Source organism: Pundamilia nyererei, unplaced genomic scaffold (assembly GCF_000239375.1).
Source record: "Pundamilia nyererei isolate P.nyererei 1_Seehausen unplaced genomic scaffold, PunNye1.0 scaffold00259, whole genome shotgun sequence".
Classification (NCBI taxonomy): domain Eukaryota; kingdom Metazoa; phylum Chordata; class Actinopteri; order Cichliformes; family Cichlidae; genus Pundamilia; species Pundamilia nyererei.
Window position 1 is genome coordinate 440,019 of NW_005187660.1, and position 18,320 is coordinate 458,338.

At 43.9% G+C, this 18,320-nt stretch overlaps 1 protein-coding gene across 15 annotated transcripts in view; it reads left to right on the forward strand.

Moving 5' to 3' along the window:
- Positions 1–17,717, forward strand: part of nfixb (nuclear factor I/Xb) — a 130,090-nt gene extending 112,373 nt beyond the window's left edge. For 10 of the 15 annotated variants that reach the window (XM_005749977.1, XM_013915127.1, XM_005749982.1 and 7 more), the window contains 5 exons: positions 5,007–5,135; positions 9,309–9,484; positions 10,983–11,130; positions 13,212–13,303; positions 17,126–17,717. In XM_005749977.1, the coding sequence (XP_005750034.1) occupies positions 5,007–5,135; positions 9,309–9,484; positions 10,983–11,130; positions 13,212–13,303; positions 17,126–17,140 (560 nt within the window). In that variant the 3' untranslated portion in view covers positions 17,141–17,717. The remainder of the gene's footprint in view (positions 1–5,006; positions 5,136–9,308; positions 9,485–10,982; positions 11,131–13,211; positions 13,304–17,125) is intronic. The other 5 variants (XM_013915129.1, XM_005749984.1, XM_005749986.2 and 2 more) reach the window with 2 other exon arrangements.
- The last annotated feature ends 603 nt before the right edge of the window (positions 17,718–18,320 follow it).

Sequence of the window (18,320 nt, forward strand, 5' to 3'; positions counted from 1 at the left end):
CATCCCTCTGTTTGTGTCCTGTTCTCTGGCTATGCTGCTGCTGGGTGGGGTTGTGTTTCTACCAGATGTCTGCTGTTGTCCATTGTGGGTTCACCAAAGCCTTTTGGTAGCCCAGTAGCTCCATAACATCTTCCGCCTGTCTGCCTTAAAGATGTAAATCTGTGAAAGAAATGTGATGTCTAGAAGGATAAAGACGTCTCTGTGGCATTGAGAACATGTCTGAATGCTCTTATACTGATGTAAACCCTAGTCTACATATGCAATTAGGTGCATTATCATATCTGAAAAACTGCAAACCGAGTTTGCGAGGTGGTATGAGTTTGTCAGCGGCGTTCAGCTGAGTGCCTTGGGTGTTGTAATTTTGTTGTTGAGCCCGGAGAGAGAAAGCGAGCGCTGAAAGACACAAAGAAGGAGGAGCGGGGTGTGTGAATGGGGGTTTGCTGCTTCGTCCTGCCGGTTGTTTAGACAGAGCTGTTGAGTGGCGTCCCACCTGCTGTAGGCCTGACTCAACCATCTCTGAAAGACAGCGCAGGAAAAACAACATACGACCCAAACAAACAAGACTAAAGGCACTCAGGTGTGTCATCAATGCACAAGGCGCCTTCTGTCTGCGAGACATGCTTACTCACTAACGCGCACATTTACAAATGACATGCAGACACATGCGTACGCGCACAGAAAACTAAATTTAAGCGCCTTCTCTGATTTACATTCACACACACATAAGCACGCTCCCCAATCTGGAGAGGAGCAGCGTTCCGGTCCAGATGGCGCCTCCATGTGTCTACAGCGAAGGGAGCTACTGGGTTACAGCAGACATCTGTTCTGGTGATGGTGGTGGTGGTGTTGGGAGTGAGAGATGTGGAGAGGAGAAGAGGGGCGGAGGACAGGGGGAGGGGGGTGGGGGGAAGGAAAGGGGAGAGTCTCCGCCTCTGCGTGCTCAGAAGGTGATTCTCTACCTGAATGAAAAGCTCTGAGGCATAGCAGGTGATCATGTAATTCATCATTAAGTCCGCTGTCTCCCGCTCAGCTCTGCTCCGCTCTCTCCTTCTGCCTGCTTGCTGCTGCTGCTCAGTGGTGGGAAAGCCCACTATCAGCCTTTCAGTAAGGGAAGGAGGGGGTGGGTTTCCCGTGTATTTGTGATTTTGACAGAGATTACAAGCTAATTATCTGGGCATTAAATCGTCATGTGTGTGGCTGTCTTGCGGAGGTGTCCTTGCGCTGAATCTTAGTGTTTACGAGCGCTAATGTTGCGCGTGGCAGCGAGTATAATGAGGTGCTTTGCTCTGCTGATGTACACTGTTGTTCCTCGCTTACCTGAACGAGGAGTGCACGAGATCTGTCTCTGTTGTGCGCGCGCACATGCTAGTGGACCAGTTCTGTGACAGTTAGGGGGTTTGTGTGGTCGCCAGCTTGTTAGCATGGCAAGACTACAGGGTCATGGGAGCAATTGGCTGCCAGTCTGTTAGCGCAGCGTGCCAGGAGCAGGACACAGAAATAACGTAGAACAAACAACTGTGTATGTGTGCGTGCGTGCATATGTGCAGACACACACGCGCTCTCTCACGCACAGATTAAGAGAGAGATCAGAGTAACTTCTGTTAGCTTTATCAGACAAAGCTTTCATTGGGCATCTGGGCCTCATTTGCTGCTCCTCACTGAGAAGCCGCATAGATAGATATTTCAGCAAGATAGCGACTAATTAGGGAATATCACAGAGACTAAAAACAATATGTATAATTTAAGGCTGTTTGTGCATAATAAGCTGGTTATAATTAAAGTTGGGATGTGGCAGCACAGAGTCTTGCCTATACGTCCAACAGAGGAACTGCAGCCAAACAGGCTTTGCTGCAGGGACGCATTGAATACACAGCATGTTTACATTCAGTCTCTGTGGCTTTAACGGCATTTAAATTATGTCTTTTCATGTGTGTGTGTGTGTGTGTGTGTGTGTGTGTAGGGAGAAAGTTGAAGAACTCAGAAGTTACAAATTCATTTTATAAAGTTAGCTAAACCAATGCAGAACCAGAGAAATGAACATTTTCTAAGACTTCCAGCCAAAGACTAGAGCTGATCTACAGAGAGCCATCCCTGTTTAACCCGTTCAGCTGAACATGGCTGCAGATAACCTGTGACGAGACAGCCCTGCTAAAACCATTATTTAAACTTGCATCTACACAAAAATGCCCACAAGTATCAGATATTAGTCAAAATGAGGCAAATCATGTCCTTTTATTTCCATCACGTTGAAACCAATCGTGAAATGCCTCGATGGGAGACGTTTTCAAAGGATAATAAAAATGAAAATTGCATCAAAACAGAAACGCTGCTGTTTGTGGTGGTCAGCTGCTTTCAGGTTGCTGCTGCAACAAGTCCTGCGCAGCTGCTCATTTGATGTGTGAAATAAAAAAGACACATGCTCACGGTGCTACGACAGTGACATCCCTGATACTCCCAAATAGTATTTTATTGCAATTTAAACCCTCAAATAAAAAAAATCTGAACATGGAGCCGTATCTGTGGTCTCGACTCCTTCAAAGATACTCCAGAGCCTGATTGATTCTGCACGTCTCCTGAGCACCGCTCATCATCGGGTACATCCTTGAGGTTTGCCACAAAACTAAAACCATCTGCCTAACATGCCAAACAGCTCTGACCTGTTGGGGTATGGACAGGGGGCCTCATTGGGTGCTGTGATGCTCTGTCATATTACAATTTTAAGACTTTGGAGGCTTGAAAATTTGAGCGCTTACGTTTCTTGAGCCATTCGTGAGGAGTTTGGCAGGCATGCTGCCTGCCAGCAGGGAGTACAGTAGTCATCACGAGGGAAAGGGTGGGCTTGGTCTGGATCAACGTCGTGGTGGGTAATGCATGTCAAAGTAACAGCCACATGGATGACATCATCCAAAGTTTCCAGCATAATATTACATTTTAATGGCATTATAAATGTTACTCACTTCACTTGCCAGTGATTTGAAAGTTCTGGCTGATTGCTGAATATTCCACAGTCTGTTAACAGTAGATTGCAGCTTTACTGTACTAGCTGTAAATTGGTTGTAATATGCCCCCAGGAAAGCATCACCAGATGGATGATATTTGTCTCGTAAATCTATCGGTGAATAAAGTGCATCTCACCCTCCTCGCCGTGTCTCCTCCCACCTACTCGTGAAGTCACGTGACGTGCCTATCTGAACATAAGTGCCAGCGCCCACCTTTTTCTGTGCTTATAGGTGCCCACACAAGCACAGCTGCACCCGTGGTGCCTGTGAGCATTGTGGCTAAATAGTGATAAAACATTTCCCAGTTTAGCATTTAAGAAAAAGCTGTTTAGAAATCTGCTGTGTTAGACTTTATAAGCTCAGCTCATAAAATCTATTTCCACATCTCTCGGGCCGTGTTGAAATTATCCACGTCTTTATTCGAGTGTGTTTGTTTTATATGTGTGAATATTGTGTCGCTTAGTAGTTTACGGGCGTCCTTCTCGCCAAGGTTGTTTATCGCTCTATTCTTTCAACCAAATGAGAAGCAAAACACGAGCTCCGCATGTTCCAGAGAAAAGTAATGAGGTCTGTGTGTCCATGCTGATGTACTTTTCTGTACTTTAACTTCCTCATTATTCTCTGTTTTATGGATTTTTTTCTTTCCAGAGTTTTATTTCAGCTTATATTCAACATTGCGGTTCCACGCAGAGGTCAGATACACCATTTGGCACCGTTCCTCAAACCCAGAAAGTCTAAATTGTGCCTTTGGATTACCATACATCAAAATAAATTCCCTCAGCACCCACCACACAAGGCCTTGATCACAGAAGAGAGCCTCTTTTATCTGTAGCTCTCACACTTTTGGCCATGTTTCTGGTCCGCTGGTGAGCTGGGCCTATACTTTGTGTGCCCCTTTTTGCCAAACTAAGGGATATTTCATGCAGGCTTTTAGCCTCGGCCGACATTTATAGACAAGGGGGGACACTTTAATATGTTTGTCTGTGTGCCGGCCATGCCGTCACCGCTCCGCTCCTGCTTAACTTCTTCCATCTTTCTACAGCTCTCCCATCTAGCCTTTACTGGCAGTTCGCCCGGTGCTTACCACCCAGCCTGAGCAGCTTGTGTGTGTGCGCGCGTCTGTGTGTGTGTGTATATAAGTTCAAGCACGTCTTTATGAAATACTATAAGTCAGTAACATAAAATACCTGACAGTCAGATATGCAGAAGGGCACTACATCAGAGGATCCATTGATGTATGTTCTGGCATGCTCGTCTGCAGCTATATGTAGTTGCACAGCTCATGCTGGCATTGAATCGAAAGCACAGTCTGCCCCAGATATGAGGCCATCCAGAATCCCATTCATTCTAAAGAGGCATCCTGACAAGTGCAGTGAGTAGGTTGGTTGGCATGTTTGTTGACTGCGTTCCTGAAGTTCTCTGTAGCGACGCCGGGCTCTGAGAGCGTTGTCGTGTGGGATTAGTCGGGTAGTTTGCGCCTCACAAAGGAGACCGTTTGATTAGATTTCAGTGGTTAAAGTAAGCAGGGGGATTGCTGTGTTGTTCATACACTCAGTGGTGACCATAGTTGAACTGCTATTGCATTTCCCAGCTCTCCTCTGTCCTGACGCTGTGCCCCCAGCCTCTCGACCTGAACCCGACCCACCCCTTCCCCTCTCCCGTCACCTCCCTTTGCTCTGAACCCCCGCTGCTTCGAACCATGGCCTCTCACCGGACCCTGCCCTCAGCCCCCAGACACGGTACAGCCCGCTGACTGTACAGACACAGAATAGACAGGTTGTGAGGACCCATCTGTATGTTAAGCCAATCAAACAAATCAATGAATGAATCAGTCGATCAATCCATTGATTTCAGTCGATCATAATCATTTGATTCTTGTAATCAAATCTGACAAAGTCTGATAAATTTCTTTTTCTTTTTTTGAGTAGAGTCAAAGTAAGAAAAGGAGCCATGTTTGATTAAAACCTCGTCTCTGTTCTGCCATTTTGTTGATCCCCTTTTTGCCAGGACTCTCGTCGCCTGGTTCACTTAAGAAGCCGGGGAAATTCGATTTCAGCGCCCTGTCCTCCCAGACGAGGTCCCCCCGCATGGCGTTCACCCACCACCCACTGCCAATGCTGGCGGGAGTGAGACCAGGTGAGACCAACCCAGCTCCCGATCCCCCCCTGATCGCCCCAACCCCTTCCTCTCCCCCTCCTCATCATCTCCTCCTACCCACTTCTCACTTTTTCAGTGCCCCCATCCCCCACCCTACCCCTCTGTGGTTTAGAGCTGGGGGCGTTGTCTTTGGGAGATGGGAGTGGCTGGGAAGCTGGCAGGTAACTCTATGGGTCTGTGCCTCGTCCTCTTCTGCCTCTTCCTACCTCGTAGGGTGCAGGTCTTGCTGGTGATGGAGCTTGCAGGGTTTCTGGGTGTGGTGTGTGGCTTCTCTAGTTCTGTCTGGTGGTGGATGGCTGTTAGTCGTACTCTTCTGTAGATTGCCTCTGTCTTCTTAGAGGGATTTGGTGGATATTGCAACCTGTTCTGTCAGATCAGTCAAGATGTTACATGAATAAAACAGCTTCCTCTTACCCATCCACTCCCAGTATTCATTTCAAGACTCCTGGATGGCAAACCAGTCTCAGGACCACAGGTGGAAATGAGTAATGAATAAAGAAGCTATTGTTAGGATTTTTGTTTGTTTGTTTGCTTTGGTTTTTTTTGGGGGGGGGGGTCCAAATTCAGATTTTCTCACGATAAACATGGACAAAATTTCAAATGAATGAGGTAAGTGTACGCACGACTAATCGCTGTGAGCCAAAGGCCAAGGCTTCAGGCGGTTCTAAATACCACGTAACTCTTGGCTCTGCATGATGTCACAGCTTTGGCTGTGAGCAAAGCAACCTCACCTAGTCGTTGTTCGAGCCTCCTGGCAGCCAATCAAGGGGGAAATGAAGGCAGGTCGACTAGGCTATGACCAGGCTCAGCAAAAAAGAAATAAGCATTACTTCAAACTGTAAAAGATGCAAAGCTGCCCTAGTACAGTCCAAGAGCTGTAGAAGAAGAATTGTTGCATTTTTATTTTCTAGCTCTGAAACAAGTTTGACTCGTTGGTAAAAAGGCCTCGATGACTTCATAATGGGCCAACAGGTTATCTCATCCTGGCTGAACGCTTTACATTTTTACCAGAAAGTCAGAATTACTTGAAGAGTGGGTTCTGAAAGACGCTGTTGAGTTATGGGGTCTAGAGCTTCCCTCATTAGTACAAACTAAAAGTCACTATCTCAGCTTCTACTTGTTGGTCTTAAACATTTCCTTATAATGTCTGACGGTAATGACGCCAACTGCGCAACTGCCATGGTCTCAGATCCCCAAACTCACTGTTGGTTTGTAACAATTTGATAAATTCCCGTTTTTGTTTTGTCTTAAACGGGGTCCTTTTATCAAAATCTGCAAGCTGCAAGGTCATACTGATACTTAGTGGTAACAGTAGTGAATATGTATCATTCCAGACAGGAAGGAAATCAGTCATTCATTCAAATCATTTTTGCTTCATGACCTTTAATTAGTCAACTAATCACGTTACGGGTTTTTTTCTTGAAATTCCTATTGATTTGCTTCCCTTTCCAGTTTGGGAAGTCCAGGTTGAACACGTAATTCAAACTAGCACGGCCACAAAGTGATGTTTTGAGTCTGAGCTACTGTGTACCAGATCAATCTTTAAACCCTGCCACTTTATTTACACGTGGAGCTAAAGAGCTTCCAAATATAAATACAGAAATCATAATTTTTACCAGTACAGATCAAATTAGAGACTTTCTCTTTTTTATGTACTTTTCTAAATTCACAAAGTAAAGGAGCTCACTGGAGATAATTACCCTTGTGCTTGCGCTACATCAAAGGATTTTTTAGTCACTGAGCAGATGTGAGGTTGACCGCCATGTCATTAAACCCTACTCAGCGCTTGTTGACAGAACCTCTTGAGATGTGACTACAGCAAATCCAGTCTCCACACACACATACATGCACTGTTAGTGTTCACACCATCGTGCACACATGTATACAATATCCCATCCTTGCGGTGGCCAGAGGTTCTAAGTTACACACTTTGGGATTTGTTTTTTTATACAAACTGTGGCAGCGTGCACACTGGGAATGCTGCCATGCTAGTTTGAAAGTGGTTACCACATCATCAGCATTGTTGTTATTCTACGTAAAAGACAAGATCCAAGAGATTTAAAGGATTGAAAGTGGGAATAAGGAGCATGCAGGGCCCAGCTGTTCATAGCAGCAACGGTGCTAAAGGGTGGCTTTCATGGAGTCTCTTCCTTCAGCCACGTCAGCCATGGTTCCACTGTTTTTTGCAAATTCCCTATATAAAAAAATCTGTGTTTGTATTGAAGGACTATGTGCTAGTTAGCAGATGAACCAAACAAATTATAGTGTATGTAACAGACAGTTTGGATGTACAGTTTCAAAAAGTATTTGAAACACTTAGCTAGCAGGAATGTCTAAAATGCTGGAAGAGCTCAAAATCATTTCTAAATGTTAAAAAATTAAACAAAGCTAAATACATGATAAATTCTTACACAGCTAGCTGAAAGTAACAAAGATTAGTTGGCTGACGTTGTAAAATAGTTAGCTAAAGTAGTGCAATAATGAGTGGAATGCCTACAAAGATGTATATCTGTTATCTAAAAGAAATGAATAAATTGTTTCCACCATTAGCTGAAAGTAAAGGAAACGTTTTAAAACAGCTGAGGTTAAGTGATAAATATTAGCCTTCAAGTAGTGACCGTTTGGTTTAAATGTCCAGCTTCTACCACCCTGGATATTAGCATAGCACGGTTAGAAACTAAGCAAACACGGATATTTCAACTGTATAAGAAGGATTATAATGAATTTATTTAGCAATATTTTAATATCTTAACATTCTTAATACCTCTGTGACGTGTCAGGTGGTATCAGTGAAGGGCTCGTTGGGCTTTGGCAGTTCAAAGGCAAATATGATGGGAATCAAAAGAAGGTGAAAGTATGAAGGGGCCACCACCACCACCCCATCCATACTCCCATACCCCCAGCATTTGGCCTTCACCCAGTGTCTAATGGGATTAGTATGCGACTATAGGAGCAGGGCGACTGCTTCACTTGGGAGCAGGCAGCCTGGCATGGAAGCAAGGTGCTGCTGGGCCCTGAAGCATAGGCCCTTGTCTGGGGGGTAATGCAGCAGGGTTGGCACCCTTATGAAGTGCACTCACACACAATGTATAAGATGCAAGCACTAAAGAGCATTGGCAGCCCAACGTGGGCAGCTGGGGGGCCTGTATGGGATGGGGTGGGTGTTAAACTGGCACAGCTAAGAGAACAGGCTACTAATACAAAACAAGGAGATTTAGTAATGGATATAAGTCTGACAGGGAGGGCTTTGTGCTCGGTGTGGTAGGGCTCAACCAACTGCTCCCCTTTCGCACCTCAGACATATATTCATCTGTTTGGTGTGAGTTTCACTATTTTCTTTGGTGAAAAACAGAATGTTTTTGTTTCTGTAAGCTTATTAGCCACAGATTGCAGTTATATTTTGCATCTCCGCACCTGTCGTGCACATACACAGATATAAAGCTCACAAGCCATTTAGCAGAAAAAATATTAACTCAGATTTAGAGAGTATTTACAGATTAATTCTGTCTTAGAAACAAAATGTGTCAGATAAAAAAGGCTTTAGTATGTAAATGCCAAAATGCATCAACGCCAGTGAATCACACCCTCAAAAACAGCACACAGGAGCGCAGGCATTAAGACAGGCTAATATAAGACACTCCTCAATGATCTCTTTGTGTTTTTTAACAGGCTTTTTGGATCTGATTTCAAAATGCAGCGCTTTTATCTGCTGAATTTGTGCCATTTAGAAGTGTGTGCAGTCTGAACGGCGTTGCCCTAAATTGTTACATTGTCTCAGTGAGTGTTCAGATGTGAATATATGTGTGTAAAAATCTCTTTCCGAAAAGTTCATTGTGTTCATCTGAATGCAGCGTTTCATATAAATTTCTTCAATAAAGCTTTAAGGGTTTACTGGAGGAGTCATAAAAAATAAGCAATGCATACAATACCTATTAACTCGAAATTAGCTTTTCCTAGAAAAACCGAGTTCCTTTCATCTTAAAACCAGATTTAAGTTTTATTGTTTCCAGTTGTGATGTGATATTCTTGCTATCATTTGGTGGTTGCTCAGTTCATCTCTCCCATCTGTAAGAATGTTTAGAAACTCAGCGGTTCGTGTCCCGCTCTTCCTCTGCTCGTGTTTCCTCTAATACCAAACGTCTGTGTTTACAGGGAGCCCCCGTGCTTCAGCCTCGGCCCTGCACTTCCCGTCTCCCTCCATCATCCAGCAGTCTAGCCCCTACTTCACCCACCCAACCATCCGCTATCACCACCACCCTGGACAGGATCCCCTGAAGGAATTTGTGCAGTTTGTCTGTGCCGATGGCTCAGGGCAGGCCGCTGGACAGGTAAGACCCGCCACCAATGAAAGTAAACATGATTTATGTAAATTTGACAAGCTGAACGCGTTCTGTACTGTGCAGGAGACACGGCACGAGATTGATTGACAATGGTCTGCAGCCAATCAGGATGCAGGACACAATGCGCTGTAAAAAAAAAAAAGAATGCAAAATTGCACACAAAAAAATCCGTGAAACAGCGAGACCGCGAAAGCTGAAGTGCGTTATAGCGAGGGACCACCGTATGTTAGTGAAACAGTGCAGCATACGGAAGCTGTGTGCATAATGAAATCTGTGTTTGTGGCTCGTCTTTCTCAGTTAATTAGAACGTAACATGATGTCAGGTTCACCAAATGAGAGGTATGCACATTATCCCTGAGGTTCTGTTGGTTTTTGCTTTTTTTCTCGGATCATGTGACTGACAGATGTGATACATATTCAAGAATAGTGCTTGTTGTAGTTTTAATCCTTCATCTGTCATTTTGGTGCTTGGAGTTAACTAGTTTAATAGATTTATAGGTGAGAATTTGAGCAGCTTGAATAGACGTATACAAATCTCTTTCTTTTTGTCTTAATTTGGAAATTTTGTTGTAGTTGCACATCTTGATCTCATTGGAATCTAATGACATATTCAAAAGTCTAAAAGCTAGTTCAACTGTAACTATGGTCCTAAATTTGAAATCATGAATGAACCATTATACTATTACTTTGAATAAACTAGGAATGGCAGAGAGCTTCTTTGACGATGTGTCCACCTACATTATAGGGAAATATACCCACGGCGACACAAATACAGCACACGTCACATTCGTTTACTCAGCTGGTCTACAAATCTTTGTACTGTCTTGTCGATGTCATTTTGCCGTTTCCTCTTTCAGACCCTGACGTTCCCCCTCCTCCTCTTTTTATTTCTTTCTTCTGCTCCACCCAACCCCTCAGAAATTATAACCATCAGCACGAGAATGAATCAGTCACGGCACACTTCAAGTCAAGCATCCCCGCCCTGTGTTGTGTCATCGTGTTTCTGTTTTCATTCTTAGCCGTTCTGATTTTAGTTGAAGTTTTGGTTGTTTGGTGCTGCTGTTGTTGGTGGTGTTGTGCTTGTGTAGAAGAGTATCCTTCCATGGTTTTGATTTCTTGCCATCTTCTGGACGAACCCAGTCAAACAGTTTGCTCACTTCCCCCCTCCACTCCTCCTCCACCCGACACGGACCACCCCTGTGGAACCTCTCACCTTTAGCTCCAACTCCTACTCCTTTCAAACCCTGTGGTGATTATTATTTTTCACACCTTCATGAAAGATGCCGTCCACATACATCATTCCTTTGGTTGTTGTTTCCCACCCTCCTCCTCTTCCTCCTTCCACCATCGCTCCCCCCCTCCCACTCCTCCTCCCGCCGTCATGGATATTTTTTTGGACCTGGCCTCCCAAGCTGCGTCCTGTTTTCATTCCGTGTCTGCGGATTGTCGCATGTCGCCCTCCTGACCCTATTTGTGTTGTCTGCAGCCAAACGGGAGCGGCCAGAGCAAAATGCCAGGCTCCTTCTTGCTGCCTCCACCTCCCCCAGTGGCCCGCCCAGTGCCCCTTCCCATGCCCGACTCTAAACCCAACAGCACGCCCCCTGACGGCGGACTCTCCTCGCCCGCATCTCCGTGTAAGTGACCCCGCAGAGACCGTTCTCAAAACCAAACCAACACCAAAAAAAAGAAATATAAAAAAACAAATCAGAAAATCCCAACCCTCTCCAGACAAAGGACCTTTGTCAGTGTTCTTCCTCCAACTTCGCCCCATCATTGTGTATCCAGCATCGCATCTCCCTAGCCCCGTGGAAGGCAATAACAGCAAGCACAGAATATACTGTGGAGCATAATAGAGTAGATCAAGGCCATCAAAGGTTTGGCTCAAAGTAGTCTTCATTATGGACTTGGGTGGCATTCATCAGGGTTCTGTATTAGGTCCCATGAGTTTCAGGAGCTCTACATGTTGAACCCATTTTGCGTGGCCTGGTGTGAGAAAGCTACATCACCGCTCCACTTCTTCTACTTCTAAATCCTCTTTTCTTCCTTCTCTGGGCACATCGCTAAACCTCGTAAGAAGATTTTTATTTTCAACTTATTGTTGCTTATGAAAGGGCACAAATTTAGGGCAGTTAATTTATATGGACTCCAAGAACATTCCAGTAGAGATTGGGACACCTTATGGAATAACTTACCGGTACCTCTTTTGCTTTAGCTTCTTTTGTTGCATGGTAGTTGTTAGAGAGCAAGAACAGGGTGTGCATTTAAATTTTTGTCAGTCATACAGTACATTCTCTCACCTGTGGTAGGAGGGGCACTGGATGGAGCACTTTTTTTGTTTGTTTTTAGCTCTCCTTCAAATATAGTGTTTTTGTTTTACCCCCAGTCAGCGTCTCAAAGTCTTCTATGTCTTATCTATGTTATTCCAATTCTTAGAAACACATGGATGTATATCTATCTTCCTTCCTGTCTCTCATTCTTGTCCTCCCTTTCCTCCACTCAAACAGACACACGTATGCACAAGTCTACACACTACATCTCTGAATGCCTCAGTGAGATTCAGATTCTGGAGTCCGTAGGGTACCTCAAACTGCCCTAAATTTGTCAGAGACGTTGATGCCACTGGGTTTTAAATGTCCCTGACTCCTCAGTGTCAGAATTTCAGTGTGCATAATCGCTTCCAACGAAGTTTATCAAGTATCCTTAATCACCCGGGGAGATCTGAGTTTGCATGCCAGATTTCCATGGGGTCTTAATGACCTCAATGATGTATAGCTGTACTTTCGGTAGAAGCAAGCGCCTGTTTCCTAAAATCTATTAGGTTTAATATATGCCATTTCATGTTGAAGCAATGACCATTTACAATGATTTGCTTTTTTGCCAAAGTTAGAAGAAGAAAAAGTTTAAAACATTTAAATCGCTCAATCACATGAAGGTAACGTCAGTTTGCTTAATTTAGAATCTCGGTTTTCAACAGGTATGGCTATGTTTTGTTTTTGTTTAGTTTTTTTGGCTCCAGTGGTTTTGCTAACTTTGGATTGTGCTAGCTATTTAGTCAAGTATCAACCTGCAGAGATAAAACAAAACAAACAAACAAAAACGCATAATAAAGTCAACACTAAAGTGCCAGAAAACAACTGACTCCAAAAACAAGCTAAACCCATAGATGTCCATGTTCCTTAGTCTTGAAAAAAATGGGTCCTGTCTTTATTTTATAATTATTAAATGAAGAGTGAATTGTACTCTTTTTAAAAATCATTAAGAATTAAACAGATAGAGAGAAATTGTAATATTAATGGGTGCCGCTTGCTAGCCAAGGCATTCTTGCTAGCGTTACCTGATAAGCTAGCACTCTATGCTCAGCCGTGTGTAGTCACTTGTTTCTAAAAGAAAAACAACAACAACAACATGGGAGCAGACAAAAAGATATTGTTGGAGCTTTAAAAGAGTGCTTTACAACCCAATAAGTGGTGTCACTGTGGCTACATTCATCGCATTTTATCCAGCCTATGGTCAGTTTTAATGCTATGCTAAGCTAAACAAGCAGGTAGCTACAGTCATGAATGTAGAACACCTTTCTTCACTGTACTTTCATAAAATGAGTGTACACATTTACTTCCCAGAATTTGCACCTTTCCAGTTAACACTCCATGAGAGGTTGCAGTGCTAGCTGTTTAGTTGGCACTGATGATTTTCTGTCCTCCTTCTGTTTCCGTAGCATACTCCACGCCAGGCGCCACAGCTCCCAACAGGTTTGTCGGCATCGGATCACGGGACAACAACTTTCTGAACATCCCGCAGCAGACACAGGTAGGAGTTGGGTGATATACTGGCAGTTTTTCTTGCTTTGTAGGAGAGTGAGGAGGAAACTCAGCTGTTTTCGCTGCAATTACTGGTCAAACTCTGGAAACTTATTAACTGCGTGGATGTACGCCAAAATATTTCTTATTCCCTCACTGCCTGAAACCTGCTGCACGGTTTCCTCCACCTCTTCTCTCGCACCATCCCACAGCTCGCCATCAATGTGTGCATTTGTACATCTGTATTTTACAGTACGTGTGTGGTTTACCATATGTGCTCAACTGTTTATTTGGCACATATGGAGCCTACCCTTCAGGCTCCTTTACTCACAGCTTTTTTTTTCTCTACTTGCTTCCTTTCCTTTCCCTCCTCTTGCCCCCCCTTTTTTTTCCTACTTCACTTTCTCCGTCCTTTTAGCTTTACCACACTTTGCTCACTCTCTGCCTTTTACTTTCTCCTTCTCTCACCTTCTTTCTTCCTCCCCTTCACCACCCTGCACCTCATTCATGTGCCTCCTCCATTACCACCAGTACTTTTCTCATTAATGTCCAACCACACCCGCCTGGAGCCAGCTCAGCTCCACTCGTCGACACATGGAAACCATCTGAAACTGCTTTGCTGATCTCCTCCCTTGTTTCTCTGCCCTCTGTTCTCTCTCTTTTCTCCCTTTCCATTTCTGCCCCTCCGCTCATTATACTCTGCTCTTTGCCCTTCATTGCTTCACTGTTCATCTCTTTTTGTTCCATCACTTCATAAACGTTTTCTTTGCTGATGAAATGTTTATGTTGCTTAACTCTAAGTTGTTTCTATTTTCTTGGAAGTTGAACTTTGCACACATCATGTGGCCAAACTGTGTGGACACGCGAACATCACATACAAACTGTATTTAATTGTTAAACATCAGGTTCAAGATCCGTGGGTATTAATCTGCTCCTCTAACTGCCTCTGCTCTTTAACCACAAGGCCATTATTGTGAGTTAAAGCACTGAATTCAGGCAATAAAGACTTGCAGTCAGAGTTCCCCTTAACGCCAAGTGAAGTTAATTCACATTAAAACTATTTCTTCATGGATCTGGCTCTGTGTGTAGCAAAATATCGGATTCCCCAAACTGTTGCCAACACATTGTTGTCAAAAATATTACTTACCGCTATGTCTTTGGTTTCATTAGGCCTAAACCATAAAAACATTAAAAAAATATAGCACCAAGAACACAGATGTATTTGGACAGAGGTAACCAAAAACTTCTGGCTATGTGTCTCATAGAAAAGTTGAGATGTTCTGTACCGACTAGGACAAATTGTCTGAAATATGGTTTTACTTTTCAATGCGTAGCTAAAACACACACGGCACCAACTGTTTACACGTGTCTCTGCAGTGACATGAAAAGATTAATGGTCCACTTTAAAACTAAAAGATCAATCACAAAACAAAGATCCTCTCAAAAACGAGCCTGTGGCGGCTCAGGACCAGCGCTGGGCTTTGTCCTCCCTCTAGTGGCAAACGTTGGGTGCTACATCCAGGCGAGACGAGAAACTAGATACCAGCAGGGCAAGGCGAGAGGGGAAATGGAGGGAACAGAGCAACAGAGAGTTTCGGCCCCTATAGAAGTCACGTCCTGGCCGTCTCGTTACCCCCGGCAACCAGACATGATGTCATAGCCAGTTGATCTTGAATTTGAGAAGGGGTTGCTCGAGAGGGGGGCAGGAAAGAAAAGAGGGTGGTCACTGTCTGCTGCCAAGGATTTAGTGGGAGTGTTCACGGGAGATAGATGGATTGTGTGTGTCTGTAAGCACATACACAGAGGGACAGAGTAACTAAGAAGGGAGAAGTTACAATGCCCAAGGCCTGCTGGGACCGTGCCCAAGGGGAGTAGGGTAGCTGAGAAGGGCAGGAGGCAGGAGGGAGGCAGGGGGGTATTCATGCGACCTGTTAGAGTCAAACAAAACAAAAGGCTGCTTCCCTGGAGGCGCAGAGTAGTTTCCAAGGCTTGACTTCTAGAATGTTGGTGCACCAGCCCACAGTGCCAGATCCTGGAGGCCAAGCAGGGCAGCCAACAACAGTGGCGGTGACCCATTTCTGCTCCTTGCTCATGCTGAGGAGAAGAAAACTCAACGTGAAGAAGGCGCAAGTGACACAGAGCGCCAGACTGCTATCTCCCTGCTGCTGCTTGGCTATTAGGAGCTATTAACTACTCAGCCAAATTCAAGACATACTGTACTTCTCTCCAGAAATGAACAGACTCGATGGTAATAAGCTGGGCTAGAGGCCCAGATGACAATTCTGTCATTCACTGTATTTAAAAACTAGAGGAACCCCCTGAAGCCAAAAGCCAACACGGTGTGCAGACATTTTCAGAAACCATTTGTGGTGCAGTTGCTCTTTGGATGGGCATTCTTTATACAGCTGGTGACAGGTGTGGCTACAGGGATTGTTTTCAGGTTGATCATCCATGCTCCGAGGTGAAGGTCACAGCAACCTCATGTCAGAAAACACCTTTAATTTGGCAGGAATGTTCACTTACACTAAAGGATGAACTGATTTGGATTTGGTGCAAATTCTTGTGTATTTACTCAGATTATGACAAACTTTCACACCAGTGTGTTACAATAAAAGATGATAGCATTTCATAACAAACAGGTTAAAGGATATCATCATATTTTTCTTCAAACACATTTATGGGCATTATCCGGTTGTTCAGTGATGACGCGACGAATCCTACTTCCAGGTCTAAAGTAGTCTGCGTTTAATATGGCTTTTGTGTTGTTAACATGTTTAATGTTTTGTATTTTCTTCTATTTGATCTCAAAAAGCTCCTAAAACAGTCAGTGATCACTGTTGACCTCCCTCGGCTTTTATTACCACTAATCATTTATTTAAGCTCAGTTTTTAAAACCTTAGGATGTAACTACAGCCCAGCCCATGCAGCAGTATATGAATGACTAACCTCGTGTTGTGGATGGATTATCTCAGTTGTTCTCCTGGCTGAAGATTGGTCCTTTTACAGCATCCTGCCATGCGATTACATTTGTTCCTGATCACCGAGAACACTCACGTTAACTTTTATCCAGTGGAAAAAAAGTTAGCTTGTTTATATTATGCTAACATAGCTGTGTCGCTAGCGGTCACGTAGCACATCATTATATACCAGCAAGCCCAACTTCAGTAACCCTACAAACGTCACTGCTGTTTAGTTTTCTGTCTTCATTTATGTTGGAAGTGATAACAGAGCTGTACGTTTGAATTTGTTTCCAAAACCCTGCAGTCAGGACATGCTATATTGTATTTAGATAGAAGCTAACGAGCTAACTCCCTGCTAACTTCTAACTCTGTTAAATGTCATAAATTCCATTTTCATGGATACCTGGATGTTAAACTCAATTGTTACACCTGGTAGAGCAGAACGCTGATCATTTTATTAAAGATGAAAGACTTTAAACAGTTTTTCAACTCTCAGTAATGCCACAGTGATCGTTTGATATATGGACCTGCAGCGGAGTTTAGGCGCAGACACGGCTAGTGACGTCAGACTGAACAATCGGATTGATGCCATAACGGAGAAACAGAGAGAAGATTGTGGTGATGTTTAACATTTGGTAGGAGGCTGAAATGACTGCACTAACCTTTGGTGGCCAACAGTAAAGAGTCAGACACGCAGGTAAACTGCAGCTTCACTGGTTGGTGGAAGCATGCAGCTGCAAAGTGGTAATCCCAGTTTATTTTGAACAAACATAGTGGGTCACATTTTGTGCACATAAAGTTTATTTAAGCTGTTTACTATTTTTGTTACTAACATAATCTCATCCCGTCTTTCCCTCTCTTTTCTTTTTCAGTCTTGGTTCCTCTGACAAGATCTGTGTGCAAACCAGCAACTAGAATTCTTTCTTTGCAATCAGAAATAGAAAAACAACAACAAAAAACACAAAAAGAACCAGAGAAACAACCCGCAGGATAATAATTGTCCTCCAACCCACCCACCGACTGGCCCTGACAGTATGTCTCACCTGATACAAAATGTAACCAGGCAACGCAGGAAATTACAGCAGCATGACGCTTTTAGTGGAACTCTGGACTTACTTACACACAGTCAGAGGCAGGACCCGTTTCAAGCAAAGATGGATACGTTGAAAGACGAATAGATGGACAAGAGGATGCCGGGATGACAGGGAGAAGGGGGGGTAAGGGGACGGCAGCAGCAAGGAGGCATCTCTCCTCAAACCACCGAACCAGCACAGCAGCGCAGGAGGAACCTGAGGATGAAAACCGTCGGCTTCTCCTACTTTATAAAGACGCATTGTGTAACAAATGGCTTAGAAAAATCAGTTGTCTAGCAAATACAAATTCAAGTCACAGTCTAATCAAAGCAATTCGGTTTCCAGGGAAAGCTGCAGTCCACGCTCCTGTGATGTCTGTCATCACTCAAAACAAAATCCAAATGACCAATGTTTCTATCCTTCTGAATGACCTAAAATAGCCCCTTTCACCCTACTACTAACTAGTGACCATGCCAAAACTTGATTAAGGGTTGCACTACAAGCTGAATCAATTAACACTAATCTTAAAGATGTGCACTATTTACCTACAAGGCATGGGAGGTAAACCAGACTTGCCTATTTTAAAAGTTTTAAAGAGGAAACAAACCTGAGGTACAAGAAGCCTTCACAAGTCCTCAGCCCCCATCTTTCAGTTCGACAGATCATTGGCCTCCACTCACTCTCATGTCTCCCCACATTCAGAACAATCACTCAGTCTGTGCCATGACCACAGCATGTATGAAAACACACACACACACACACACACACACACACACACGTGCCCAGTCTCACATTTAGGTTGTAGTATTTATAGGTGGTGGTGTTGTGTTATTTCATTCTTATTTTTTTAAGCCCAGTGAAGTCTTTCTACCTTAATTAGATATCCAAACATTGTGCACACACACACACACACACACACACACTGAAAATCGCAGTGTGACTATATAATTACTGACAGCTTCACAGCTACAGGCAGCAGCTATTGGTTCCCAAT